Consider the following 24,897-nt stretch of genomic DNA (forward strand, 5'->3'; position numbering starts at 1 on the left):
TGGAACTCAGAGTGTCCGTGATCGCTGCCGTCTCCTTTGCAAAACCTCTGATGAATTTGCGGTAGAAGTTGGCGAAGCCGACGAATCTCTGGACTTCCTTCCGATTGCGTGGGCTCTTCCAGTCCAACACCGCGCGGACCTTGACGCTGTCCATGGCCAGCCCCTTGTCGGACAGCTTGTAGCCCAGGAAATCCACCTCCGTCACATCAAACTGGCACTTCTCTAACTTGGCATAGAGCCTGTTCTCCCGTAGTCTTTGCAGGACTTCCTTTACGTCCCTCTCGTGGGCCTCTTCCGTCCCCGAAAAGATCAGGATGTCGTCGAGGAAACACACACATTTCTTGTAGAGGAGTCCCGCTAGCACGTGATGCATAAAGGCTTGGAAGACATGAGATCCATTTTGGAGACCAAACGGCATAACTCCGTATTCATACGTGCCCAGAGGCGTGAACATGGCCGTTTTCCACTCCTCGCCCTCCCGGATGCGTATGAGGTTATACGCTCCACGCAGATCCAATTTGGTGAAGATCTTCCCCTTCCTCACGGTTGCTAGGAGATCATCAATCTTAGGCATGGGGAAGGCCTTGGGTTTGATCATACTGTTTATGGTTCTATAGTCCACAATGAGTCTCTTTTGGGGCGTGTCCTTCTTCTTCACAAAGAACACAGGACTGCCCCCCACTGCTTTCGATTCCCGGATGAATCCACGCTTCAAATTGTGCTCTATGAACTCCCTGAGCTCTTGCATTTCGTCCTCAGACATGGAATACAGCTTTGCAGTCGGCAACTGTGCCCCCGGCACCAGATCGATGGCACAATCATAAGGTCTGTGGGGCGGCAACTGGTCAGCTTCCTTCTCGCAGAAAACCTCCAGGAACCCTTCGTACTTGCTAGGTACTGCCTGCACCATGCCAAGTCGCAGCTGCTGCTCAGCCCCCTCCTCCTGGCAGGACTGGATGCAATTTTGAGCACAGTACGATGAACAAAAGGTGATCTGGCGTTGGTACCACGCTACAGCAGGACTGTGTCTCTCCAGCCAACTCATGCCCAATACTATAGGCGTGTCAGACAGGTGGGTGACATTGAAGCTAATGACTTCTCGGTGATCTCCAATCCGCATCACCATGGGAGGTGTCTGTTGCACAACTTGCCCTCCTAGCAATTTCCTGCCATCCACCGTGACTACGTTCAGAGGCGTTGTGGCGGGCAGAAGCGCTATGCGATGCTGCTTGACGAATTGCATCCCCACGAAATTGGCGTTGCTCCCCGAATCGATCGTGAGGGGCACTTCTAGGGTGGTCCCATTTGGCAACTGAAGTGTTGCAGTGAGCTGCACCGCTGGCTTGGGTGGTAAAGGGTCTGTGGGTTGCACAGATGCTGGGGACTGTTCTACAGATTCGCCTGGCTGAGCCCCAGCAATTCTGCTTCCAGCCAGGCATTGTCGTTTCCCTGAGGTTCCTCTTCCTGGATCACTTCTGCAGCTACCGTCGCTAAAGCTGCAGTGTGTTTCTGGAGCCTCTGGGGGCACTCTTTTGCCATGTGCAGTGCACTGTCGCAGATGTAACACTTCCTGGTCCCTCTAGGAGGCTTCGCCTTTACTGCACCGGAAGCTGGGGCTCTGGCTGTTGCTTGAGCCTTAGCACCACCAAGTTCCATCGGCTCCTCCCCCTGCCTCCCCAGCGGCGAGGGATGTGACTGACTGAACTCCCTGGGGATGAAAGAAGATGTCCTCGCTGGTGGACGCACCTGACGTTCTTCCTCATTGTGCCAAGGACGTCCCTCGTGACGTATCCCAATCGCCAGAGCCCTCTGCACCACCTCCTCCAGGGTCTGAGGTCTGTCTCCCCTGGCAAGTTCGTCCTTTATGGGACCGCTGAGACCCTCCCAGAACAAATCCCTCACAGGTGTGCAGTCTTTCTCCCAGTGTAACGCAGTCAGTAAAGCAAAAAATCTGGAATGGTACTGACGCACAGTGGCTTTGCCTTGCCGCAGTCCAAATATCTCCCTGCGTGCAAGATCCAAATCTACGGTTGACTGGAAGCAGGCATCCATCGCTTTAATGAATTCATCAGAATCGCGGCGGGCAGGGCCATCTTCACGCCACAAATTGCGCAACCAGTCTCTGGCCGGCCCATGCAAGTGAGAAACAATAAACCCCACTTTCTCCTCCTCATCTTTAAAGTCATGACGAAGCAAGTGCAATGCATACAAAACGTCTGCTCTGAAACTGGGGTAGTGCTTCAGGTTCCCATCGAAGTGGGTGACTAGGCTGCCCCCCCGCCTTCCAAGTCCAATGCCCTCTGATCTGGACCCTGGGAACCCTTCCCTGTTTGCACGCTCCCACCTTGTTTGCAGGTCCTGGCAGCGCTTCTCCATTTCGTCATGCTTCTCCTGAGACGCAAGGACTGCAGCGGTGAGTTCGGAAACTGTAGTTCGCAGTGCTGTCAGCTGATCCTCCGCACTCATGGCTGTCACCGTTTGTGAGCTTTGCAAAAAAAAAATTTGCGTTCTTTGTCAGAGCCACCCGAGGTCCCAGCTCACAAGAGACCAAAATCCAGTCCAAGTTATATACAAAAGGTTTTATTGAAGAACATTGTTGTCGTTACATCCAAGCTCCGTGGCTCAGCATCTGTTACCCTTAGATGTTAGAAGTCCCCTCTGAGTCAGTCCCGCCCCTGCACCAGCTTAAGAGGCTTGTACTGCTCCACCTTTTCCTCTCTTTCCTTTTCCACAGGGTCTTCCTGCCCCCCTGTGCTCCCTCCCTCCGGGACTCCCCCGAGGCTGAGTCTTCTGCCGCCTGCTCCCCCCTCCTTCGTGCTTTGGGACCAGGCTCCTCCTCAGGGCTCTCCTCATTTCCGCGCGCCTCCACATTTGAACTTGGCACGCGTACGTTGCCTCTGACCTTCCTTTCGACCGTTACGCTACTCTCGGTACTACACTCCTCCCCTTCCGGCAGGACGTTTTGCTCCGAACTCCTTCCCCTCTCTGCTCCCTGTTCTGCTCTTTCTGACACACTGGCAACTCCACCCCCTTCACTCCGTTCCGATGGAGAGGCCGGTCCCGATCTCCAGCCCCCACTGGGGATTCCCCCTTCGTTCCCCTGCTTCTGACTGCCTCCCTCTCTACTGCCCCTTGGCCTGACCAGGGGGGCTCCCTTTTGGGAATCCTCGGATTCACTTGACGGACTCACTGACAACCTCGGGTCGTCGTCGTCCTCTTCCTCGTCGCCCTGGGACCCCTCCCCCTCGCTCTCTGTCCCTGAAACCCTGACAGTGAACTATAAATAAGAAGGCAGATGTGATGTGAAGTGAAGGCTCTCAGCATGTTATTTAGCCATGCTGTGAACTGGCCTTCAAAACAGAAGTGTCAGACAAGGATACTAGCAAATCAAACACTGGTTCAGTCCCATCAATCTTGTCCCTCCTCAGTTGCTTAGGCTTCCAGATGGGAAGAGCCAACAATCTGTCCCACCTGCAAGCAGCAAAGTGTCCTCTCGTTTTCAGATACCTGGATGCAGAGTGTTTTGCTAATTTTTGGAGACAAGGGAATGAGTGGGCAGGGAAAGTAATGGGAGACAAGCTGAAACTCATGTTTGGTTTGCTTATATGCACATCTGCCAGTTCATCTGTGACTGTATTGGGAGCCCTTTTCTTTATATTGGGGCAGTCAAATATTGGCTTAATAATAATAATAATATTTTTTTATTTATACCCCACCCTCCGGCTAACACCAATAAAATTGCAATAAAATATAAGGGGGGGGGGGCAAACAAAACAAAAACCAAAAAAACAAAAACTAGTTTATTAAAATATGGGTTAAAATACAATTTAAAATGCAGCCTCATTTTAATAGTAGCCCAGAAATCAAAACCATAAAGGGAGGGAAACATAAGGGTCAGACTGAGTCCAAACCAAAGGCCAGGCGGAACAGCTCTGTCTTGCAGGCCCTGTGGAAAGATGTCAAGTCCTGCAGGGCCCTGATCTCTTGTGACAGAGTGTTCCACCAAGTCGGGGCCAGTACTAAAAAGGCCCTGGCCCTAGTTGAGACCAATCTAACCACCTTTGGGCTCGGGACCTCCAAAGTGTTGTTATTTGTGGACCTTAAGGTTCTCCATGGGGCATACCAGGAGAGGTGATCCTGTAGGTACAAGGGTCCTAGGCTGCATAGGCCTTCACAGGTCAAAACCATCACCTTAAACCTGACCATGTACTGCACTGGGAGCCAGTGCAGCTGGTAAAGCACTGGATGAATGTGATCCCGTAGTAAGGACCCCGTAAGGAGCCTCAATGCTGCATTCTGCACCTGCTGGAGTTTCTGGGTCAGCTTCAAGGGAAGCCCCACGTAGAACGAATTAAAATAATCAAGCCTGGAGGTGACTGTCGCATGGATCACTGTGGCCAGATCAGGGCGAGAAAGATAAGGGACCAACAGCTTGATATGGCAGAGATGGAAAAATGCCACCTTTGCTGTGGCTGCAACCTGCGTCTCCATGGAAATCAATACTTTTTTTAAAAAAAATGCATGAAGTGTCATTCACTTCAATGAATTCAATGAATTCCTGGGTGGTATGTGAAGAAATTTAACCTTAGAGAAACCCATAATAAAATAAGAGGACTAAAACCAATCGGTTTGAAAATATCTAAAATGCTAGGAAAATAAAAATGTTTAAATCTTGTACTGAAAAGAACACACTCTGGTACCCTTCCCTCAGGAAGGCATTTCACAATAGGTGTTCTACCACAAAGAATGTCTCTCCCTTATTTCTCCCCACACATGATGTATTTCTTAAGAGCCAACATGGAAAAGTTCAGTCTTTGCACCTAGGCAGGCTCTTGGAGGAGTAGAAGAACATACTGGGGTTTAGTGTCACATTTCATGTGCCGTGCTTTCAATGGTGAATATTGTTTTTAAGTGGCACAATAGCAGTGCCAGCTAGATGCAACTAGCCTACACAAACATTTACTCTGTTTGACAACTAAGTTGTTTTTTGTTTCTTTAAAAAGCCTTTTGGCCTACCTCTGTATGATGAATTTTTTCCTTTACTGTCTTGTCCTTGTCTGTTAAATAGGTTCTTGTGGCAACCCCCTTTTTGCCTCCCCAATTCTTTGCTTCATTTGTTACTGTGACATAGTTCACACATCACATTAAACCATAGTTGAAATCAACTTTGGTTTCATGAGAACATGCAGTTTCCTGGTGCACGCTGCTAAAATGGTAGGTGCTTTCTTGCTGCAGTCCCAGGAAACAAACCATGGTCTTATTTGCCATGTCATCTGAACCTGGATTCATGGTTTGTTTCTCTCCTAACAAAACGTAAGTGGAAAACAAGGTTTGTTCTTGCATGGCCGCAGTGGCTTTTGAGGGCCCTGCGTTTGGGTGACACAACAAACCAGACCATGGCTTGTTGCCTGCAATGAGGCAACAGCAGAAGTGGGAGAGGAGCAAAACACCCAGAATTTTGTCAGTGTGCAGCAGCATGCTGCTTGTTCACATCAAATCATAGCTTATTCTAACTATGGTTTATTGGAACTATGGTTTAACGTGACGTTCAGTCCAGGCTATTAGTTAGGAGGAGACACTGAAACCCTGTTAATAGGGTTAAGAGCATAGCTGGAAACATAGGCTAAAATATTTAGTTTCCTTATAGGCCTTGAACCTCGGGATATATTTCCTTGCCGAAACTGCATCTTCTGTCATTTGAGGTATAAATGCTGATGAGATCCAAAGCAGCAAATGAAAGTTAAATGTGCTGGCTCTTTATTCCATGGAAAGCAGGATTGTGAAATAATTTTAAATGCTGCCAGCTTTTTTGTGGTGAAAGTAAATGGTCTTTGCTCAATATTTCAAGTCCAGGTATTAGTTCATGACCTGCCCACTTTAAAAGCAAACAAACACTTCCCCCCTTCTGCCTAACCTTTTTTGTACTTTGTGAATGGTGAATCTATGTTTTCTAATAACAACAAAGAAGAATTCTTTACCAGAAGCCTCTCAATTATTAACAGATTATGCTGAATAATTTTAAGCACTTCTGGCATAGTGATATGCATATTACAATCTGTCCATGACATGTATTTAAGAACTGGGAGCATAACATCCCACTCTCAGAGGTATTTAAGGTGCCAAGTTCATGTCATTCTGACATGTGTTCAGCCTGAATGACGTCAGTGGATTCAGTCAGCCAAACAATGCTGCTGCTGTTGCTCATCCAATATTTCAACCAGGTTTTTGTGGCAGCTAGGACCATTGAAATGAAAGTATGCTATGTTTAGTGGATAGTGTCCACTGGTGCTCTCACCTGCCTTTCTTGAAAATTCCAAGCTTGGCATTGACCTCTTAGCCTTGCATTCATTGTACATTCATGTACATCTCTTTACATTTTCTATTACCCTTATATCACACTGGTTGGATGTTGTCCAAAGTCAGCCCAGTACTGGGCCTTTCTGGGGCCGATCAGGACATACACACCAAGTAAGCTTGTGGCAAGTTGGGTTTTGACATGCCACATGGAAATTACTCAGAAATCTGTGCACCGTCATACTGTTGCCTAGCAATGTCTTTGATGCTCCGTTATTAAGAGTACATCACAGTCCTCCTTAGTTTGGCCTATGGACCAATTGTGGTCATATGCAAATACCCTAAGCGTAGGGTCCACACAAGCCCCATCATGAATTCGTTGGATGTACGAGGGGCTAGCAAGAAGACACTAGCTGTCTGTGTCTCCTCTGTCAGTCAGGATTCAGCATTGATGGGAACCCTTGCCAATCAGTGTTCTGGAAAGGTAGAGAAGCCCTGCATGCCTACAGTTGTATGAATACCAAACACACAGCCCCTGGGTAGTGTGGCCAGCCAAACACATCTGTCTGGAAGGAGCATGGGCAGAAGCCATATTCCACATTCTTTGTGTGTTTGTGTGCACGTGTGTGTGTGTGTAAGACACAACACTCAATTAACAGTTATGAGAAATGCAACAGTGGTTAATTAGAAAAATGAGATTTATGCTACCCTTAGACTTAACCTGCAAGATCTCCACATACAGCTTGAGCTTGTGTGTGGATGTGTGTCTTTGTGTGCCTATGGGTTTGTAATACTATGGCTCTTATGTCTTGTAGCTCTCCAAGAGGTACTTCAGCTCCCTTTTTTGACCAGTGTACAAAATAATAGGCTCCCTCCTCAGATCCTTGAAAAATAACAAACCTCCCACCGTTACTTTTTAGGCTTTAATTTAAATTGGTGTTTGGAACATTTGGACACCCACACAGAGCCTTTTCTGCCATTCCTACATTTAGCTAACAGTTCAAAAGCTTTCAAAGCCACTGTGGAGCAGGAAAATAATAAAACAATTGTATTGCTGTGCAACATGGCCTAAAGAAGTGGCATTTTTTAAAAAATAAAGCTGAGCTGAATATCTTCCTCCATGGGACCAATTCTTCCTCAAGAAAAGGGTGGGAGATATACAGAAATGTTTGAGAAGAGTTGATCATTCCATTGGGAATTGGTGGTAGCCATCTTTCTATTCCCCAAAGTGCATCCCTGGGAATGACATTATGCTATTGTATTGTTCCCACTGGGGCATCCCATCATATATGTTTTGTATGATCTTTTTAAATGGTGAGTATATTTATGTGTATGGTTATAAATGTGCTGCATGTGGCTTGGAGACCTTAGAGTAAGAAGTGATTAACAAGTAGAATAAATAATAATGATAATAAAAGTAATTTTATTATTACCAGTCCTTTTTTTTCGGGAGTGGGGGACGCAGGGGTACGCATACCCCTAAACATTTTGTGAATCTAAGTTTGGCCTCATTGAGGGGCAGTATTTCAATATGAGTAGGAAAATGAGAGTACCCCAAACATATTTTTTTAAGGAAAAAAGCACTGATTATTACTATTACAGTTCTTCTTATTTGAAATGTTAATCACTTGCTACCCAAAGGTCTCCAAGCAACATACATCACATTATTATTATTATTAATAATAATAAAGTAGAATTTAAAACCACTAGGTTGCTCAGGCAATTCTACCTCCACATCAAGTGGCAACAAAACTTTTTTTAAAAAAACCCCAAAAACGATTTAACAAAAAGCAGAAAAAACCTCAGCCACCTTTTATGGAATGGTAAGCCACCCTCCATCCCAAATTGTAGAAACATTGTCAACTCTCACCAAAGATATTACAATATTCAGTGGGTATTTTTGAAGGGTAGTTTAGTTTTTAATATTTACTATACCATGTTCCTTATACATAGAATGGCATGGCTGCATCTGGTGGAGGAATTAGAATACTGCTGAGCGGCGGCAATTGTCAGATATTGTTGTAGGTGGAACATTTGGTTTTTCTGTCTTTGGTGAAAGATTTCTTTATTGGGCTCACCCTGCTTGTACAATTTCCATATTTCCCACTTATAGATCCAATTTCTGTGGTATTCATTTTTCTTTTAAGCCCCATACTTTCCTTCTAGCATTTGCCACATGTCCCTCAGATGTTGATAATGCACACTTTTTATCTACAGTTAAAAGGATCAGAGATTATTATTCCGGGAAAGAGCCTTTTCTGGCTAAGACCTTGGAGGGCTACTGCCAGTCAGAGAAGAGGCTAGAGAGACAAAATAGACTGGACTAGAGAGCAAGTGGACGCGGGTGGCGCTGTGGGTTAAACCACAGAGCCCAGGACTTGCCGATCAGAAGGTCAGCAGTTTGAATCCCCGCGACGGGGTGAACTCCCATTGCTCGGTCCCTGCTCCTGCCAACCTAACAGTTTAAAAGCAGCTCAAAGTACAAGTAGATAAATAGGTACCGCTCCAGTGGGAAGGTAAACAGCGTTTCCGTGCGTTGCTCTGGTTCGCCAGAAACGGCTTAGTCATGCTGGCCACATGACCCGGAAGCTGTACGCCGGCTCCCTCGGCCAATAAAGCGAGATGAGCGCCGCAACCCCAGAGTCGGTCACGACTGGACCTAATGGTCAGGGGTCCCTTTACCTTTTAGAGAGCAATTCTTGATGCCTATGCCCCAAAAGAGCATTTTGGATTTACCGTATTTGAGAGAGCTTTCTTCACTTTCAGAGGCTGTGGGAGACAAAACCCCATAGATTGTACGTCCTCCTTCAGAGTGTGGCAGTAGTCAGGGAAGGCCCATCAGCTTAACGTAGCCCAGACTCAGGACACTTTGCAATCTAAAAGCATGCATCAGTCTAGGGTTGCCAGGTCAAAACTCAGAGAGACGGCTCCTTGTGCTATCCATGGTATTTCCTGGAAAGGAGATCCACCAGCTCAGGCATCATGGTGATGTGGAGAGCTGTACATGGTGTAATTCAGTGTTCAACTCTGAGAGGTACAGAGGCATTCTGAAGGACTGGGCTTCCTCCACATTTATCTTGTATGTTTTCGTCCCAGACCTCCTAGGGAATTCCGATGATGCAACTTACCAGTTTTAAGATTATAAATGATCAGGTTTTTTTTCCTTTCCCCCCACTTTCAGATGCAGCTGTATGGAACCAGACAACCCCAGCAATAATACTTTGCTATACTGGCAGTCCAAAAACATGTCTTCGTCAGACATACCTTGGGGAAACCTAACTGTGTCAGTAAGTGTACCACTGAAACACATCACAGATGAACTTTACTCTGACTGTAAAGGTGTGGCCTGTCGAATGTAGGTTGGCAGGGTGTCAGAGATGGGGAGGATCAGGTGTTGTACCCCAGTCTTGCCACTTTTGTAATAACTGAAGATTATACGCAAAGAACAGTCAATGGATTTATATAGCTATTACCTCTCGTATCGAGGCAGCATGCTTCTGAAAACCAGTTGCTGAGGATCATGTATGGGACATGCCCTGCATGTAGACTTCCCTAGACATCTGGTTAACCACTGTGGAGATAGGATTCTAGACTGCGTGAGCTTTTGGTCTGATCCAGCAGGGCTCCTCTTACGATGTAGGGGGCCAACCATACGATTGGAAAGTCTGCATGCTGTATGGGCTGTCCATGCAGGGGTAGCGTTCACAAACCCAGCCCACGCATGTGATTGCAGTGTCATCTGCAAAGGTCTTGAACAGTTACTGAAAATGTGTAGCAACTTCTCTGTCCATGAATTGCAATTACAAATATGGAATATTTAAGGAATATCTTAGAGGCTAAAAGTCATAAACCTTTCCATTTAATTAAACTTTTCAGTGGTGACTATTCCCTATTGTCATTGTTCAGTTTTTTGTTTTTTTAAAAAGCACCAATGCCAATGTGCACTATTCTGAGAAACTTTGTGTAGCGACAGGGAGCATTACTAAGATTAAGCCCGCATTCATCAAATAGCAGCAGATTTGACCTAAATTCTACCAGATGGTAAATCTGGAGCTGCGATGTGAAAAAAGGGACATGTAAGCTCTATATTTCTCCCCAAATAACACTCCAGATGTTCATCTATATCAAAAGAGTTAAAATGGAAGGTTTGCAGACATCCTTTCTGTACGTTCCTTTATTGTCAGATGTGTAGATTGTGACCTGGGTAACAGGAAGCATGGTCTACTTTTTCCTAGCTCCCAGAGAATCTCCATGGCCTGCAATTAGGTTTTATATGAATATGGATAGCTCAGTTGGTTAAAGTGTGGTGCTGATAACACCAAGGTTGCAGGTTCGATCCCTGGATGGGAAAGACACATATTCCTGCATTGCAGGGGGTTGGTCCAGATGATCCTCAGCCTCCCTTCCAACTCTGCAGTTCTATGATAGCAAGGGAACATGCCCAGGATTGCATAACATTTAAGGCATTTTCTGCTAAATGATCCTGAGTTCTCCTGAACTCAGTACTGTCTCATCTGACTGGCAGCTCAGTAATGGAGCACATACAGAAGGACCTGGCAAAGATTTCCATCTGAAAACCTAGTGGGTACTGTAGTTTGATGCCCAGTGCAGTTTTTAATTGTTTAAGCTCCTGTTTGACATGCAGTCCACTTTTTGCACGGTGCAGACACTGGGTTTATTATTTTATTGTGTTTACTAATTATATATTTATTATTTACTACTATATAATTTGCTATTTCAAATTATACTTAACAGATGCTTGGTGGCATGCAATAGAATTTTAGGTTTGATCCCAGCCTGTCATTTCATAGTTAACTTGGCATACAGCAGATTCCATTATTCCTTTTGCTGGATAACACCAAAGTTTACCTAAGCTAGCATTCAAAGCAAGAATTTTACCAACCAGCAGGCGCCAGGACATTCACTAGATATTGGCCTGTAGTCCACTGGTGGGCTAGGGACTACCTTCTGCTCATCTTTGGTCTACGGCCTTTATCAGCTCTCCTTTGGTTCCAGGGTCTCAGGCCACTTGGAAAAGAGATTCTGCACCTTCCATGCTCTGAGGTAGCCCATGCTTGCTATCATGGAAGAATCATGAGGAATGTTCAGTGAGAAAGGCCGCTTTATAGCCTGTACTAATGTAGCACCCCTTAACCTTGTGTTTCTTAAAAGCGATCTTCAGGTTTTGCAAAGAGCTCATAGGGCATAGGAAGGCAAACTAAGGCCCGGGGGCCGGATCTGGCCCACTCGCCTTCTAAATCCAGCCCGTGGACGGTCCAGGAATCAGCGTGTTTTTACATGAGTAGAATGTGTCCTTTTATTTAAAATGCATCTCTGGGTTATTTGTGGGGCATAGGAATTCGTCCATCCCCCCAAAAAAAAATAGTCTGGCCCCCCACAAGGTCTGAGGGACAGTGGATCGGCCCCCTGCTGAAAAAGTTTGCTGACCCCTGTCTTAGGGCATGTCATCTTTCCTGACAATTCACTGTTTCTCGTGGTCCCACTGCAAATAATGAATCTGTGGCTGAAGGGATAGAGGCTATTATATTTAAAGAATCCCTCACTGGCATCATGCTGTGGTAAAGATCCTCCTCAATATTTGGGATCCCTTTGTGGTTACAACTACCTATAACAGGGTTTCCCAATCTTGGGTCTCAAGCTATTTTTGGATTACAATCCCTCTCATCCCTGCCCACTGGTCCCACTAGCTTAGGGATGATGGGAGTTGTAGTCCAAAACAGCTGGAGACCCAAGTTTGGGAAACACTGGTCTATATAAGTTTGGGAAACACTGGTCTATATAAGTTTGGGAAACACTGATCTATAACTCCAACACAGATACAGATGAAAGCATGGACTGGTTGCAGAGGCAGGAGCCAGTGTGGTACAGTGGTTAAGAGCGGTAGACTCATAATCTGGTGAACCGGGTTCACTTCCCCGCTCCTCCACATGCAGCTCCTGGGTGACCTTGGGCTAGTTACACTTCTCTGAAGTCTCTCAGCCTCACTCACCTCACAGAGTGTTTGTTGTGGGGGAGGAAGGGAAAGGAGAATGTTAGCCGCTTTGAGACTCCTTCGGGTAGTGATAAAGCGGGATATCAAATCCAAACTCTTCTTCTTCTTCCATGGCCACAGGATACATCCAGCTCTGTTTGGCTGGTTCCTGCCCCATGAGTTCCCAACAGTGCTGGCTGGTGGCGGCGGCATTGCACTTGTCAAGCAGACAATGACAAGTGCCACTTCTACACCACTGCAGCGCTTTGGGATTGGGTTGCTCATAATGGGGTTTATTTTCTGCTTAGGAATTGCATATCCAGAGACACTTACGTTCATATGTTTGGAACACTTTTTTTTTGCCCATGGAAGTTCCCATGAGGACTGTAACTTGCAAGTCAGTAGCAGATGGATCTGAGCTGCGGCAACTTGCTGCACTTCCAAAAGTACCTCAGAGACCACAAAAGCGGCTGTAGCTGAGATCCATGAAGTGCCGTCTCACACTCTGTGTTCTTCGCAGAAATGGGTGGCTCTTGTGAGCGTGAAAAAGTCCCAGTGTTAATATGCAATTATTATTGTTCTCATTTGCAAGTGGGTCGCATATCTTTCACATACTATTTCTCCTCCAGTATCGGGGTTGGATTCCCAACTTTGCTATGTTATTACCTGGTTGCCTTTTCACATACCTGAAGTTTAAATGCAAAATAATAAATGGATAATCCTTGTGATACTATAGAGAATCTGAGATGTCAGGATTAGGGATGTTTAGAATCCCCACGGGGAATTCTTGCTTGCCTCATTGAAATTCCTTGTGCTCTCCACACTTGCCTTGAAACTTCATTCTAGGCAAAATTCGGTGTCCACGAGGGTTTTTTGGCTTTTTGGAGAGTTTATTCTTTAGCTCCCAGATTCCCCACACCTACCGCACATATCGACGTGACTTATCCTGCATTAATGTAACTTCAGATGAATGACAGCAAAGAAAGGGAGGGTTCTGCTGAGAAATTTTCTGTTGATATCCCTTGAGGTTCCCCAGAAATGTCACCTTAGCAAGAAACAAACACACCAAAAAACAAACACCCAACACCTTAGAATTTCACAATACTCAAAATTCAGCAGCAAATCTAGCTAGGATATAAATAGCCTATTTTGTGTTAGGGATGCTTAAAAAATTGGAATCTTGTACAAAGGAAACATAATCACCATACTGTTAGAAGAAAATAGAACGTATCTTCCATTGAAGATAACATGTTTTGCTTTGTTTTCTTCTAATAATAGTAATAATTATAATGATAATGTAAAATATACACAAAAATAACATACATTGAACTAATATAGCAGCAGCAAAACATTCCAGTCCAGAACAGAAAGCTGCAACATGGAAACAACTTTAAAATCCAAGCTGTCACCCATGTTGTAAAATAGCTCACAAATACATATTGTTCGCATTAGGACAATGCTGTTCCTTTTATGGAAGTTGATGGTTATTTTTTCAGAGTTTATAAAGCCCTGCTAGCTTTTTCTAATTTATTTAGGCTAGAATCAAGATGCTGTTGATTATATATATATGCAATAGAACCTGGGAAATATGTATTTTTTCCTGCTAAAATAAAGCTTTAAAAATCAACACTAATTAGAGATGTTTTATCATTTTTGTTTAAAATGTTCCCTTTTGCATTTGTCGATCTAATTCATTATGGCCTATGCCAAGTGCAGTTCTCTGTGTTTTTGGATGGAGGTCTTGCCCAGCCCTTTCTCAGCATGGTGAAGGTTGAAGCAGAGACCTCTTAAATGCATAGCATGTACACTACCACTGAACTTTGGCCTTTTCCCTAATACTTTTAGGCCCCAGTTCTTACCTGGGATTAAGTCACACTAAGTGCAATGAGTCTTGCTTCTGAGTAAACCTGTATAGGATTGCGCTGTTAGCTAACCATCAAATGAGGTATCAATGGCATTTAAATGCATTGCTACGCTAGCAAATTTCAATATGAATTTCTTTCTTTTTTAAAAAAATAATGTAGGTATTTGCAGTCTGTTAAATGAAACTGACTGTTGGTTATAAAAAGAAAATTTTGTCTTTACTACTTTCTTCTTCACTCATTATTTGGAGCAATGCTGGAGCCTAAACAGCTTCCCCCCAAAATGTTAAAAAATAATAATAAATACCGTTCTTGTTTTATATGTAAAAAAATCATATCTCACCTCCTCAAAAAAGGATCGCAGGGCAAGTCACATGTAAAATTGTATAAAGCTGTCATGAAAAGCATCAAAACATCTAAAATTCAAGTTCTACCTTTGTGTTTATATCTTCCCTCAAAAAAAAGGCCGGCCTGGTGGTAAAGGTCCTGAAAGCTAGCCATTGTTGGCAGCTGCCCACCTCAGAGGGAAGATTATTCCACAACTGGTGCTACCACCAAAAATTTCCAATAACCCAGGCTTTATTTAGCAGGGGTACAATGAAAAGGGCCTTTTCCCTGCAGACCTTGTGTCGAATTGTGTCCCTCAGCCTCAGACCAATGGATAAAAAATTGCCCCCAAGCTTTCATTGGTCAGTATACCTATTGTATTGATTAAAACTTGCAGTCGCAGTTTAAATATGGGCTTGTTGTTTTCCTCTCATTGGAAAAACAACAGGCTTACAAGAGAAGCTCCTGAAAAGCTTTTGTAATCATAACAGATTTGGTGTGCTCTAGCCTTTAAAGCCCAAGACTGACAGAAAATGTCAAGGTTGAAACATATAAAAACAAAAGCCCTCCAGATGGTTTGTTTGTCATTGACTAGTCAACCGCTTGGTGTTAAGGTTCACATTTATTCACTCACACTGGCCCAATCTAGTACATATTCCTTTATTCGTGTGACCTCAGAGCATGGAATGAAAATCCTTACATGAACAATCTGTGGCAGGGAATCCCATGCACTCCACTTGCATGTGTGGAAAGGGACCCAAATTAGAGGTGCTCATGGAGCCTGCTAGAGAGGGGATATGTCTTCACCTCCCTGCCAATCATCAGTTCAGCCAGAGGAAGAGAAGGAGAACCTCAATGCAGAGACACCCAGGCAGGGAATGGAAAATTCTTTCACCCCGAGGTCCATGTTCCCTTCGGAGCAGACCTCCGAGGCCATGTTTTATGCAATCAGTTCTATTTTTCTAGAAAAAGAGGTGCTGGAACTCAGCCTGAACGCCTCCCTTGCAGTGGTGTAGCGTGGGGGGTGCAGGGGGGGTCCGGCCGCACTGGGCGCAACATCTGAGGGTTAGGGGGCGCAAATCCACGGGTTAGGGGGCGCAAATTACTTGCCTTGCCCCAGGTGCTGACAACCCACGCTACGCCACTTGTTCTCTAATAATGGCAATAGTGCCCACCTGAGAGGTGCCAGAATTCAGTTCCAGCAAGTTCTGTCTGTGGAAAGAAGCCCGAAGCACAATTCATAGTTCTTTGGACCCATGCCCCCAATTTTTGCTTCTTCTGGGTGCCAAATTTGATCATAAACAGCTCCCTCTGCAATCAATTTTGTTTCGGCCTGAATGCAAACAATTTTGTGGAGTCTATTGCCACCTTGTGGCAAAAGGAAACTGTTTCTTCACATTATAGAAGGAATAGTTTGAATCCTCTGAGTTGATGTTTTACATAACATCAGATTTGGGCAATGATCTCCAAACTCTTATTTACTCAGCACTAATTTAGATAAAGTGGTTTCAGGAGTTGATCTGTGAATTACACCCAACTATTCCTGCATGAAGTGGGCATGTTATTCATATAAACCTTCATTTTTAACTATTTTCCTCTAAAATCCTCAATTAGTTGCAGCTGAACAGGGGGGAAAAACCCACTATATTGAAATGTAATTCAATAACATAATGAGAGAAAGAACAGAACCAGTCAAAAAGGCTGTTGTAAGCATTGGGGGTTGGGGCAGGATACAATAAAAGTGAGGTGTGTGATTTGTGTACAAAAAATGCCCCAAAAATATATTTATGGGAAATGTCCAGATATATGGCAGCCATAAGAGTTGTGATTGGGGGCCCTGTGTGATATGGAAAACATCACAGAACTATTGATATCTGTATTTGAGGTTGTCTTTAGTAAACACTTTCTTAAGCTTTGAGGTTTCTGATATCTGCATATGCTATACCATAGCTTAGTAGCCAAGAAAGACTCCATGCATCTTGAACATCTGAAGCGGGCCAATAATTGTGATGGTTTGAGATTATGGTGAAAGTTTTGAGTGCACATACCATGTTAGGGATGCGGGTGGCACTGTGGATAAATCCTCAGTGCCTAGGGCTTGCCGATCGCATGGTCGGCGGTTCAAATCCCCGCAGTTGGGTGAGCTCCCGTCTTCGGTCCCAGCTCCTGCCCACCTAGCAGTTCGAAAGCACCCCTAAAAGTGCAAGTAGTTAAATAGGTACCGCTTTCTAGCGGGAAGGTAAACGGCATTTCCGTGTGCTGCGCTGGTGCCGGCTCGCCAGAGCAGCTTCATCACGCTGGCCACGTGACCTGGAAGTGTCTCCGGACAGCGCTGGCCCCCGGCCTCTTAAGTGAGATGGGCGCACAACCCTAGAGTCGGACACGACTGGCCCGTATGGGCAGGGGTACCTTTACCTTTACCTTTTTACCATGCATGTTCCAGCCTCTATAAGCAGCTGTGTATTTCATGTCAAAGAAATTACTAATATAGACAGGTCCTGTTATTACTGTTTTTGATTGCCTTTGGCTTAGCTTCTGTGAATCAGAGGTGTTTTTAATTTTAATGTAAATGCTAGCTTTATCCATTTTTCAGCACTTCCAGACACGAAGAATGGAATGGCACAGTGCTTCCTGTGAAATGTTGGGCCACTGTGTAACAGCAAACTTTGGTATTCTGTCAGATATTTGCTCAGCAGAGCGGTTTAACCATTCCTGGATATCTGAGGAGTGTTCTCTAGCATGATACATACGTTTTCAAACATGAACAAATTAATCCATTGAGCTTAGACATTTTTGCAGCTGAAGGCAATAGTGCAAATGCTATTCCCTACTGTGGACCATTTTTTAAAAGGCATACAAAGATGGAAACCACATTGTTTCATGGTAAAGCTACCTCTGTAGATTATGCTGTGTTCCGCTATTCTTAGGTGCGCAACTTAAACATCTTCCGCATATTCCTTGCAGGGTGACCAAAGTGTTGCCCACCAGATGTTGTTGACTTCAGCTCCCATCAGCCCAGCTAGCGTGGCCAATGGCCAGGGATGATGGGAGTTGTAGTCCAACAATATTTGGACGGTACCACATTTGCCTATTCCTTCCTTAAAAATGTAAAATATGAAGTTGCCTTAGGTGTCAGGATTTGGACAGATAAATTGAAAACCTTTCAGGTCAGTTCAGTAGTCATAATGGAATGTGCAGACCAGTCTTTTGTTTCTCTGTGAATAGGATCTGTTGCAAGGATATAAAAATGTGCTTTTGCTTTCCATGTTAGGAATGTAAGGACTGGCAAGGGGCATTTGTAGGACACGCCTGTGGACACCATGGTCCTTACGTCCCAGATGTTCTCTTCTGGTCAGTCATCTTATTCTTTTCTACAGTGACACTGTCATCCACGCTTAAGCAGTTCAAAACCAGTCGATACTTCCCGACCAAGGTAACTTGAATATTATTATTTTTTAATTGTTTTGCAAATGCAGGATACAAGTCTACCTCAACAGAAAAAAAAACTGAACTCGTCAGCAGCACTGAGATTGCACTGATATACTGTGTCGTAGCATTCCCCCCCCCCAAAAAAAAGAACTTTAATACTTGCAATATAGGAGGGAGGATATGCAGAAGGTTTGATTCTTGCCACTTTGTTTAGATTGAAACAGGGAGCAGTTTGCAGCAGAATACATCAAGCACAATAGACTCAGTTCGGTTAGAAATGTAAATGTGTATGACAGACCGTGATTGTCAGAGGAGAAATCTACTCCAAATTAACAGGTTGGCTTTAGGCATTTTTTGGCCCCTGGAGCCAAATGTCAAAATGTCCGGCCGTTCTGTGGGCCTGCGCTGATTTTTTTTTAAAATGGCGGACAGAGACATGAGAAAGCTTCCTGTTCCTTCCTTAGAAGACAGTCTTGGTAAATTATTCGGTGTGCTGTTATCGATCAGCAGCACCTGGCTGAGCTTTGTTACTGATTTCTCAGCCAGGGTTTCTCTCCAGAAAGAACAACTAGCATTGTCCTAAAGAATACAGGCCTTTGATTAATTTTAGCATAGCAGCTGTGTAACACCATAGAGTGATGCAGTTCGCCCAGATGAAATGACTCGGCTGCAAGAAACTTGGGCGCACAGATTTGGTCTGTGCGCCAAATCTTATTGTGCTCATAAAGGGATGTGCGTGCAAATATTCTACCGCCAGTGTATATGTGTGTCTGTATTAAAAATGTCTCTCTGCTGTCACTGACATTGGCTCAATGTTTCCAGGTGCGGTCTGTAGTGAGTGACTTTGCCGTCTTTCTCACCATCCTGTCCATGGTTTTAGTCGACTATGCCCTTGGGATCCCATCACCAAAGCTCCAAGTTCCCAATGCTTTCAAGGTAATTCCTGACACCAGTCGTACCTGGCTTGGTGTGAAAAGCGCAATTTGCCACAACAAATATGTTTTCAAACCAGCTCTTTCAAAATAATGACACAAAAGTGGAGGTACGTATTGTCTGAGAAAACAAATAAATCAGAAAAGTTAAATTCAAAAGGATTTTTAAAAAAAGAAAAAACAGAACAAGACGTTTCTGTAAAGTGACTTAGACTGGTCTAATAAGAATAGCTTGTGGGACATGGGTGGCGCTGTGGGTTAAACCACAGAGCCTAGGACTTGCTTATCAGAAGGTCTGCGGTTCGAATCCCCGCGACGGGGTGAGCTCCCGTTGCTCGGTCCCTGCTCCTGCCAACCTAGCAGTTCGAAAGCACGTCAAAGTGCAAGTAGATAAATAGGTACCGCTCAGGCGGGAAGGTAAACAGTGTTTCCATGCGCTGCTCTGGTTCGCCAGAAGCGGCTTAGTCATGCTGGCCACATGACCCAGAAGCTGTACGCCGGCTCCCTCGGCCAATAAAGCAAGATGAGCGCCGCAACCCCAGAGTTGGTCATGACTGGACCTAATGGTCAGGGGTCCTTTACCTTTAATAAGAATAGATTAGTTCAAGTTTCACCCAAACTTGTAGTCCAAAAGCAGCTGGAGACCTCCCATCTAGAGTTGCCATATATTGAAGAGCAAAAAAGAGGACACATTTGCCGACTTCTGCTTTTAACTATGGTTTGCTATGAAGACTATACCCATGAAAAAGAGGACATGGCCCGGAAAAAGAGGACATATGGCAACCCTATTTAGCAGGACCAATGGTTAGGGATGATGGGAACTGTAGTCCAAAATCCACTGGAGACCCAAGTTTGGGAAACCCTGGGTTAGTTTAATAAGTGTGTTTTACCCCTCCTCAATTCCCAGTTGTTTCCTCATTAGGCCTCCAGGGCTATTGCAACATTAACAAGTGTGATCCTCTGTCTTGTAAGGAATTTTAGGGTTGCCACTTCCATTTATCATATTTGATATTTTATGTGTCCTTCCTAAAGCAGCATCTTGCCTTGGATTTTGAATGTTTACAGTAGGTGATATTATTCTGCAGGCCTCCACAGTGATGAAATAACCCCGCCCTGCCGCCCATCCTGAAATTTGCTCTTCTTCTTTTAGCCCACCAGAGATGATCGTGGCTGGTTCATTTCGCCTTTGGGGACCAATCCTTGGTGGACGGTGCTGGCTGCGCTAATCCCGGCTCTGCTTTGTACTATTCTGATATTTATGGACCAGCAGATTACAGCTGTTATTATAAACAGAAAAGAACATAAACTAAAGGTAAAGTGCAAAAGCTGTTTTCATCTTTCTGTTACAGATAGGTAGCCGTGTTGGTCTGCCATAGTCAAAACAAAAAAATTCCTTCCAGTAGCACCTTAAAGACCAACTAAGTTAGTTCTTGGTATGAGCTTTCGTGTGCATGCACACTTCTTCAGATACACTGTGTATCTGAAGAAGTGTGCATGCACACGAAAGCTCATACCAAGAACTAACTTAGTTGGTCTTTAAGGTGCTACTGGAAGGAATTTTTTTGTTTCATCTTTCTGGTTAGCATTCCAGCATTTTCTTCAATGCAAGTCCCCCCCCCCCACTTCAAAAATGCAGGGTTTTTTGTTTTTGTTTTAGAAAGGCATTTAGAATACAGATATTTTCACACTTTTCCCTATCTAATGTGAAATGTGTGTGTTTCTGTGCAAGCAGTTTGATGTATGTCAGGAAATGCCAAACCTTCGTTAACTTGAATGTATAGGAGGGAACTTGCAGAAGTCCTAGGCATATGATGCAGGCAACTGAAAATGCAGGGCATAAGAAACTGCGGATATATTAAAGAAATATGACTGTATTGCCATATCATTCTGGGGGATGTAATTCAGGCTTGTGAATATCCACAGAAGATAGGAGCTTGCACATTTCTGCGATAGGCTGGATGCAAATGAGGGTTTTGAAAAGATGCAAAGGTAGTTTTAAGAAGGCTTTGTTTCCCATGGGGCGCAGATATACTGTTCACCATTGTCATACAGGTTTTGTATTTTTTTGCAATGCTAAAGCCCACAAGACCTGTTCATGAACGCTAACAGTGGAATTAGCACTCGAAACACAAGCAATTCTCTCTTTTAAACAGCTCTCCTAAGAAAAGAAGCCTTCTTCATTTGTAATTTGGTGTAGGGTATTAATTTTCATTAGCTTACTGACTGAAAGTCATAGCTTTGACCCTAGGCTTTAAGGGTTGTCCTTTACAGCTTAATTGTATCTGCTTCCTTCTTGTTAAGTGGTTTTCTTATATGTGACAGACTGAGTTTTAATTTCTTTTGTGCCCTGCCCTGAGATTGGTTCTGATGGCCTGCACTAAATAAATAATAATAGAAGCGAGATCCCCATCTTTTCCCCGCTTTATAAAAACTTTCCTAACTGGTCGCCTGGAAACTAGCCACAAGACAAGCAGCTAATTCATAAACACAATGTAATTGCGATAAAGGCACCTGGTGTTGTAGGCTCACGCCACTATAAATGTGCTAGTCTTTCCTCGATGTTTTCCTACCCGCCTCCTGTCTTGCCAAAGTTTTCTAGCATCTTCCAACTTTCCACACAACTGTCTGTTCCATCCTTTTTACTCCCGTTGTGGGAAACTGCAGCAATTGAGCGCTTAGAATTGCTGGGTTCCAAAAAGATACATTTGCAGTGGAACCCTTCCAACAGATTTGGGGGGGGGGGGGAATGAAACAAGGTTCATCACTTTTCGGACCAAAAAAAAAAGGTTGGAAGAAGTTTCAGGAACCAGCTTGTCCGTGTGTGTGCCCAGATTTTTCAGCTTCTTTGACTCTTTGGGAAACGGCAACACAGTCATTACAAATGCATTTTCAGCCTCCTTTTCACACTGCAACTTCTTAGTTGCTGTGAATGGTTCCCCCCCCCCTCCGTGGGTTGCTTCCCTCCCTCCCTCCCTCCCTCCCCTGCCCTCTTTGTCAGTCAGGCTCCTTGTGTCAATCCGCAGTGTTTTGTGCGGTTAACTTGACAGATGCAGGGAGTTCCTGCCAAGCTTTAGAATGTGCCCCCCCCCCCTTTTTCATTTCAGCAGTGGCATGTGGGAGTCAGATGGTCTTCCTGGCTGCCCTCTTGCTTTGCTGCATATTCATATTTTTTTCCCTTGCTCGGGTCTGATGTAGCATCATCACCTGTTGCCATGCCTCCTTCCTCTCCCATATGTCACTTTCTTCGGGCTTCTACGCAAATGTGAGGAAAGCTCAAACCCAGACACTGTTGGAAGCAGCGTACTTGCACTTAACAGCAATTTCACCCCTTTTGACTTTTGGAAAAGTCAGCAGGCATAAGGCCAGATGTTTAAAAGAAGTGCAGATTGCACATTCTGTGAGGCACCAGCTCCTTGAAGTGGCTATGAGGACATGGCTTGTCTCTGCGTTTATACATCTCGGGTGTTTTTGTCCTGTGCTGGCTGTGTAATCTGTTTTTAATTGCCCTGGGAGCTTTGGATTCAGGGTGGTATTATGCTACTATTACTACTACTAATAATAAAAATTACCGCTCTTTCTGCTGCTATGGTGCCGATGACCAAGCTATGGCAAAAAGGCTTTTAACATGTTATTTCCCACTCCACACAATGCATCCGTAGAGGACAGATCTGAGTGTGTTGTTCCTAACCGGAACTTGCGCTCTGTTTTGAATTTCTTCTGCATTTCAAAATTTTGTAAGCCATCGTAGGGCCAGGGTGAAAGCGACTTAAGAATGAGTTCATAGGCCAATAATCCAGCAAGCTCCTTTTGATGCATGGAACTTGTTTGGGTGCATTTGGCAGGAATATAAACAGCTCTGTTGAACTGAATAGGACAGCCTCTCAGGTAAGGGAGCTCTCGATGTTCACCAGAGCAGTCTCACAAATGCAAAGCATTGAATTGAAGCAGAAGTGTCTGCCTAATACAAGAAAGGCTCAAATCCAACCACGTATGTTATACCACAAGCAAGGCTGAAGAACAAAGGTAACCTGCAGCAGCACAGCCATTGCCTAACAGTTCATGTACTTCGTGCATGCATCGTTAGACTAGCTGCTAATTGGGGCTGCCGGCTGTTCAGAAGGGTCATGCAGGGTGCTGGCTTCTGCCCTAGCAATGTGGCTTATTGCCAGTGTGGTGTAGTGGTTAAGAGCGGTAGACTCGTAATCTGGTGAACCGGGTTCGCTTCCCCGCTCCTCCACATGCAGCTGCTGGGTGACCTTGGGCTAGTCACACTTTTTTGAAGTTTCTCAGCCCCACTCACCTCACAGAGTGTTTGTTGTGGGGGAGGAAGGGAAAGGAGAATGTTAGCCGCTTTGAGACTCATTCGGGCAGTGATAAAGTGGGATATCAAATCCAAACTCCTCCTCCTCCTCTTCTTTGGTTTATTGCCTTCAACAGAAGGGCTGCGGCTATCACCTGGACCTGCTGATGGTGGCTCTCATGCTGGGCGTGTGCTCCCTCATGGGCCTGCCGTGGTTTGTTGCCGCCACTGTTCTCTCCATCTCTCACGTGAACAGCTTGAAGCTGGAGTCGGAGTGCTCTGCTCCAGGAGAGCAGCCCAAATTCCTTGGCATCCGTGAGCAGCGGGTCACGGGACTCATGATATTCATCCTGATGGGCTCGTCCGTTTTTCTGACCCGAATTCTAAAGGTAGGCTCATGCTTTGGGGGGGAAACCAAGGGAAAAGTAAATAGCACTACTAAGGATTTAAATTCTAGCACAGATGTTCTTGTTTTTTTAATGCATGGGTGTATGCGTCTTGATGCGGTGCTGGGTAAGGTTCTTATTGCCTAATACAAGAAAGGCTCAAACAAACTGAGCTATCCAGTCCACACCACAGATCACACACCAAGGAGCCCAGGCTCAATGCTTGGCTTCCCCAGTTTACGAAAACAAACAAACAAACAAACAAACAAACTGAAAAATGGATCTCAGACTGCAGGTGATGGGAAAGAGCTCTGCATGAGATTTTGGGGAGCTGTCCAAAGGAGTGGGGCAGACTGGACTGGATAGGCTAATAGTCTGACTCAGTGGAAGGCATTTTCATAGACTGATGTGTTAGTGCTCCGCATGAACAACAACAGAAACGGTCCACCTGCAGATGGGATCTGCCAGCTTTTTAATGGTCAAGTAATAAGCAGGCATTCTTATGTTTTTGATTGTAATTATGCATTTTACTTTGTTTTTTTATTGCTGTTACAAGCCCTGAACACCAGGAAGGTAGGGGATGGTTGAGGGAAATCTAATGCAGAGACAAACAAATACTTTGTTTTGATGTTGTCAATGTAGAAGCCAGGGTGAGCTGGCTTCTACATTGATTTGAAGGTAAGGACAGGCCAGCTTTTAAGGGGAATGTCAGGAAGAGCTTTTCATATTCCACAGGTAATGCTAGTGTTGGATTAATGTCCAAATGTGCAGATCTGTGCTTTTAGTAGTAGGTTGCATGCCTGCTACTATACTGATGTGGAACATGCAATTGGTGCTGGGTTGGTGTGGACAGAAGAATTTAGGAAAAGAACAGGGACTAAAGTTCAGAAAGTCTGAAGACACCCCCCTCCCAAAACAAGGATGTGTGTAGTTCCTGCTGGGTGCAGCAGAAGCAGTGAAAATTCACCATCAAACCCTTGTTTCCGTATGAGAGCCTGGTAGTCAATCGCCTTCTTCAAAAGCCTTTTCTGCCTGTCTTATCTGCCAGTGAAGTGAGACCCAGTTTTTTATTTTGTCCTCCTTTCTCCTCTTTCCAGTTTATCCCTATGCCAGTGCTTTATGGTGTATTTCTTTACATGGGTGCCTCTTCTCTAAAAGGAATTCAGGTTAGTGAAATATTTTTTGTGTGGCTCTTGTTACAGCTTTTATTTGCCCCTTGCTTGCATTATACGCATTGCTGAGTTTCACAGAGATATTGGAAAGGTGCAACCAATATGAAATGGAGCCCTGCAACTTTCAGTGTCACTGGCAGCAGGAATTTGCTGCATACCCCTCAGCAGAGGGAAGAGGCGGCGGCTATCATCTGCATCTGGCA

The 24,897-nt window shown here is 44.7% G+C and overlaps 1 protein-coding gene across 8 annotated transcripts in view; it reads left to right on the top strand.

Moving 5' to 3' along the window:
• The window catches only part of SLC4A10 (solute carrier family 4 member 10), a 162,340-nt gene that overhangs the window by 122,951 nt on the left and 14,492 nt on the right, over nt 1–24,897 (top strand). For all 8 annotated transcript variants that reach the window (XM_083705345.1, XM_083705349.1, XM_083705346.1 and 5 more), the window contains 6 exons: nt 9,476–9,581; nt 17,747–17,908; nt 18,727–18,840; nt 19,987–20,148; nt 23,274–23,525; nt 24,620–24,688. In XM_083705345.1, coding sequence (XP_083561471.1) covers nt 9,476–9,581; nt 17,747–17,908; nt 18,727–18,840; nt 19,987–20,148; nt 23,274–23,525; nt 24,620–24,688 — 865 coding nt within the window. The remainder of the gene's footprint in view (nt 1–9,475; nt 9,582–17,746; nt 17,909–18,726; nt 18,841–19,986; nt 20,149–23,273; nt 23,526–24,619; nt 24,689–24,897) is intronic.

This window comes from Podarcis gaigeae (assembly GCF_964106915.1).
Source record: "Podarcis gaigeae genome assembly, chromosome: 1".
NCBI classification, from domain to species: Eukaryota; Metazoa; Chordata; class Lepidosauria; order Squamata; family Lacertidae; genus Podarcis; species Podarcis gaigeae.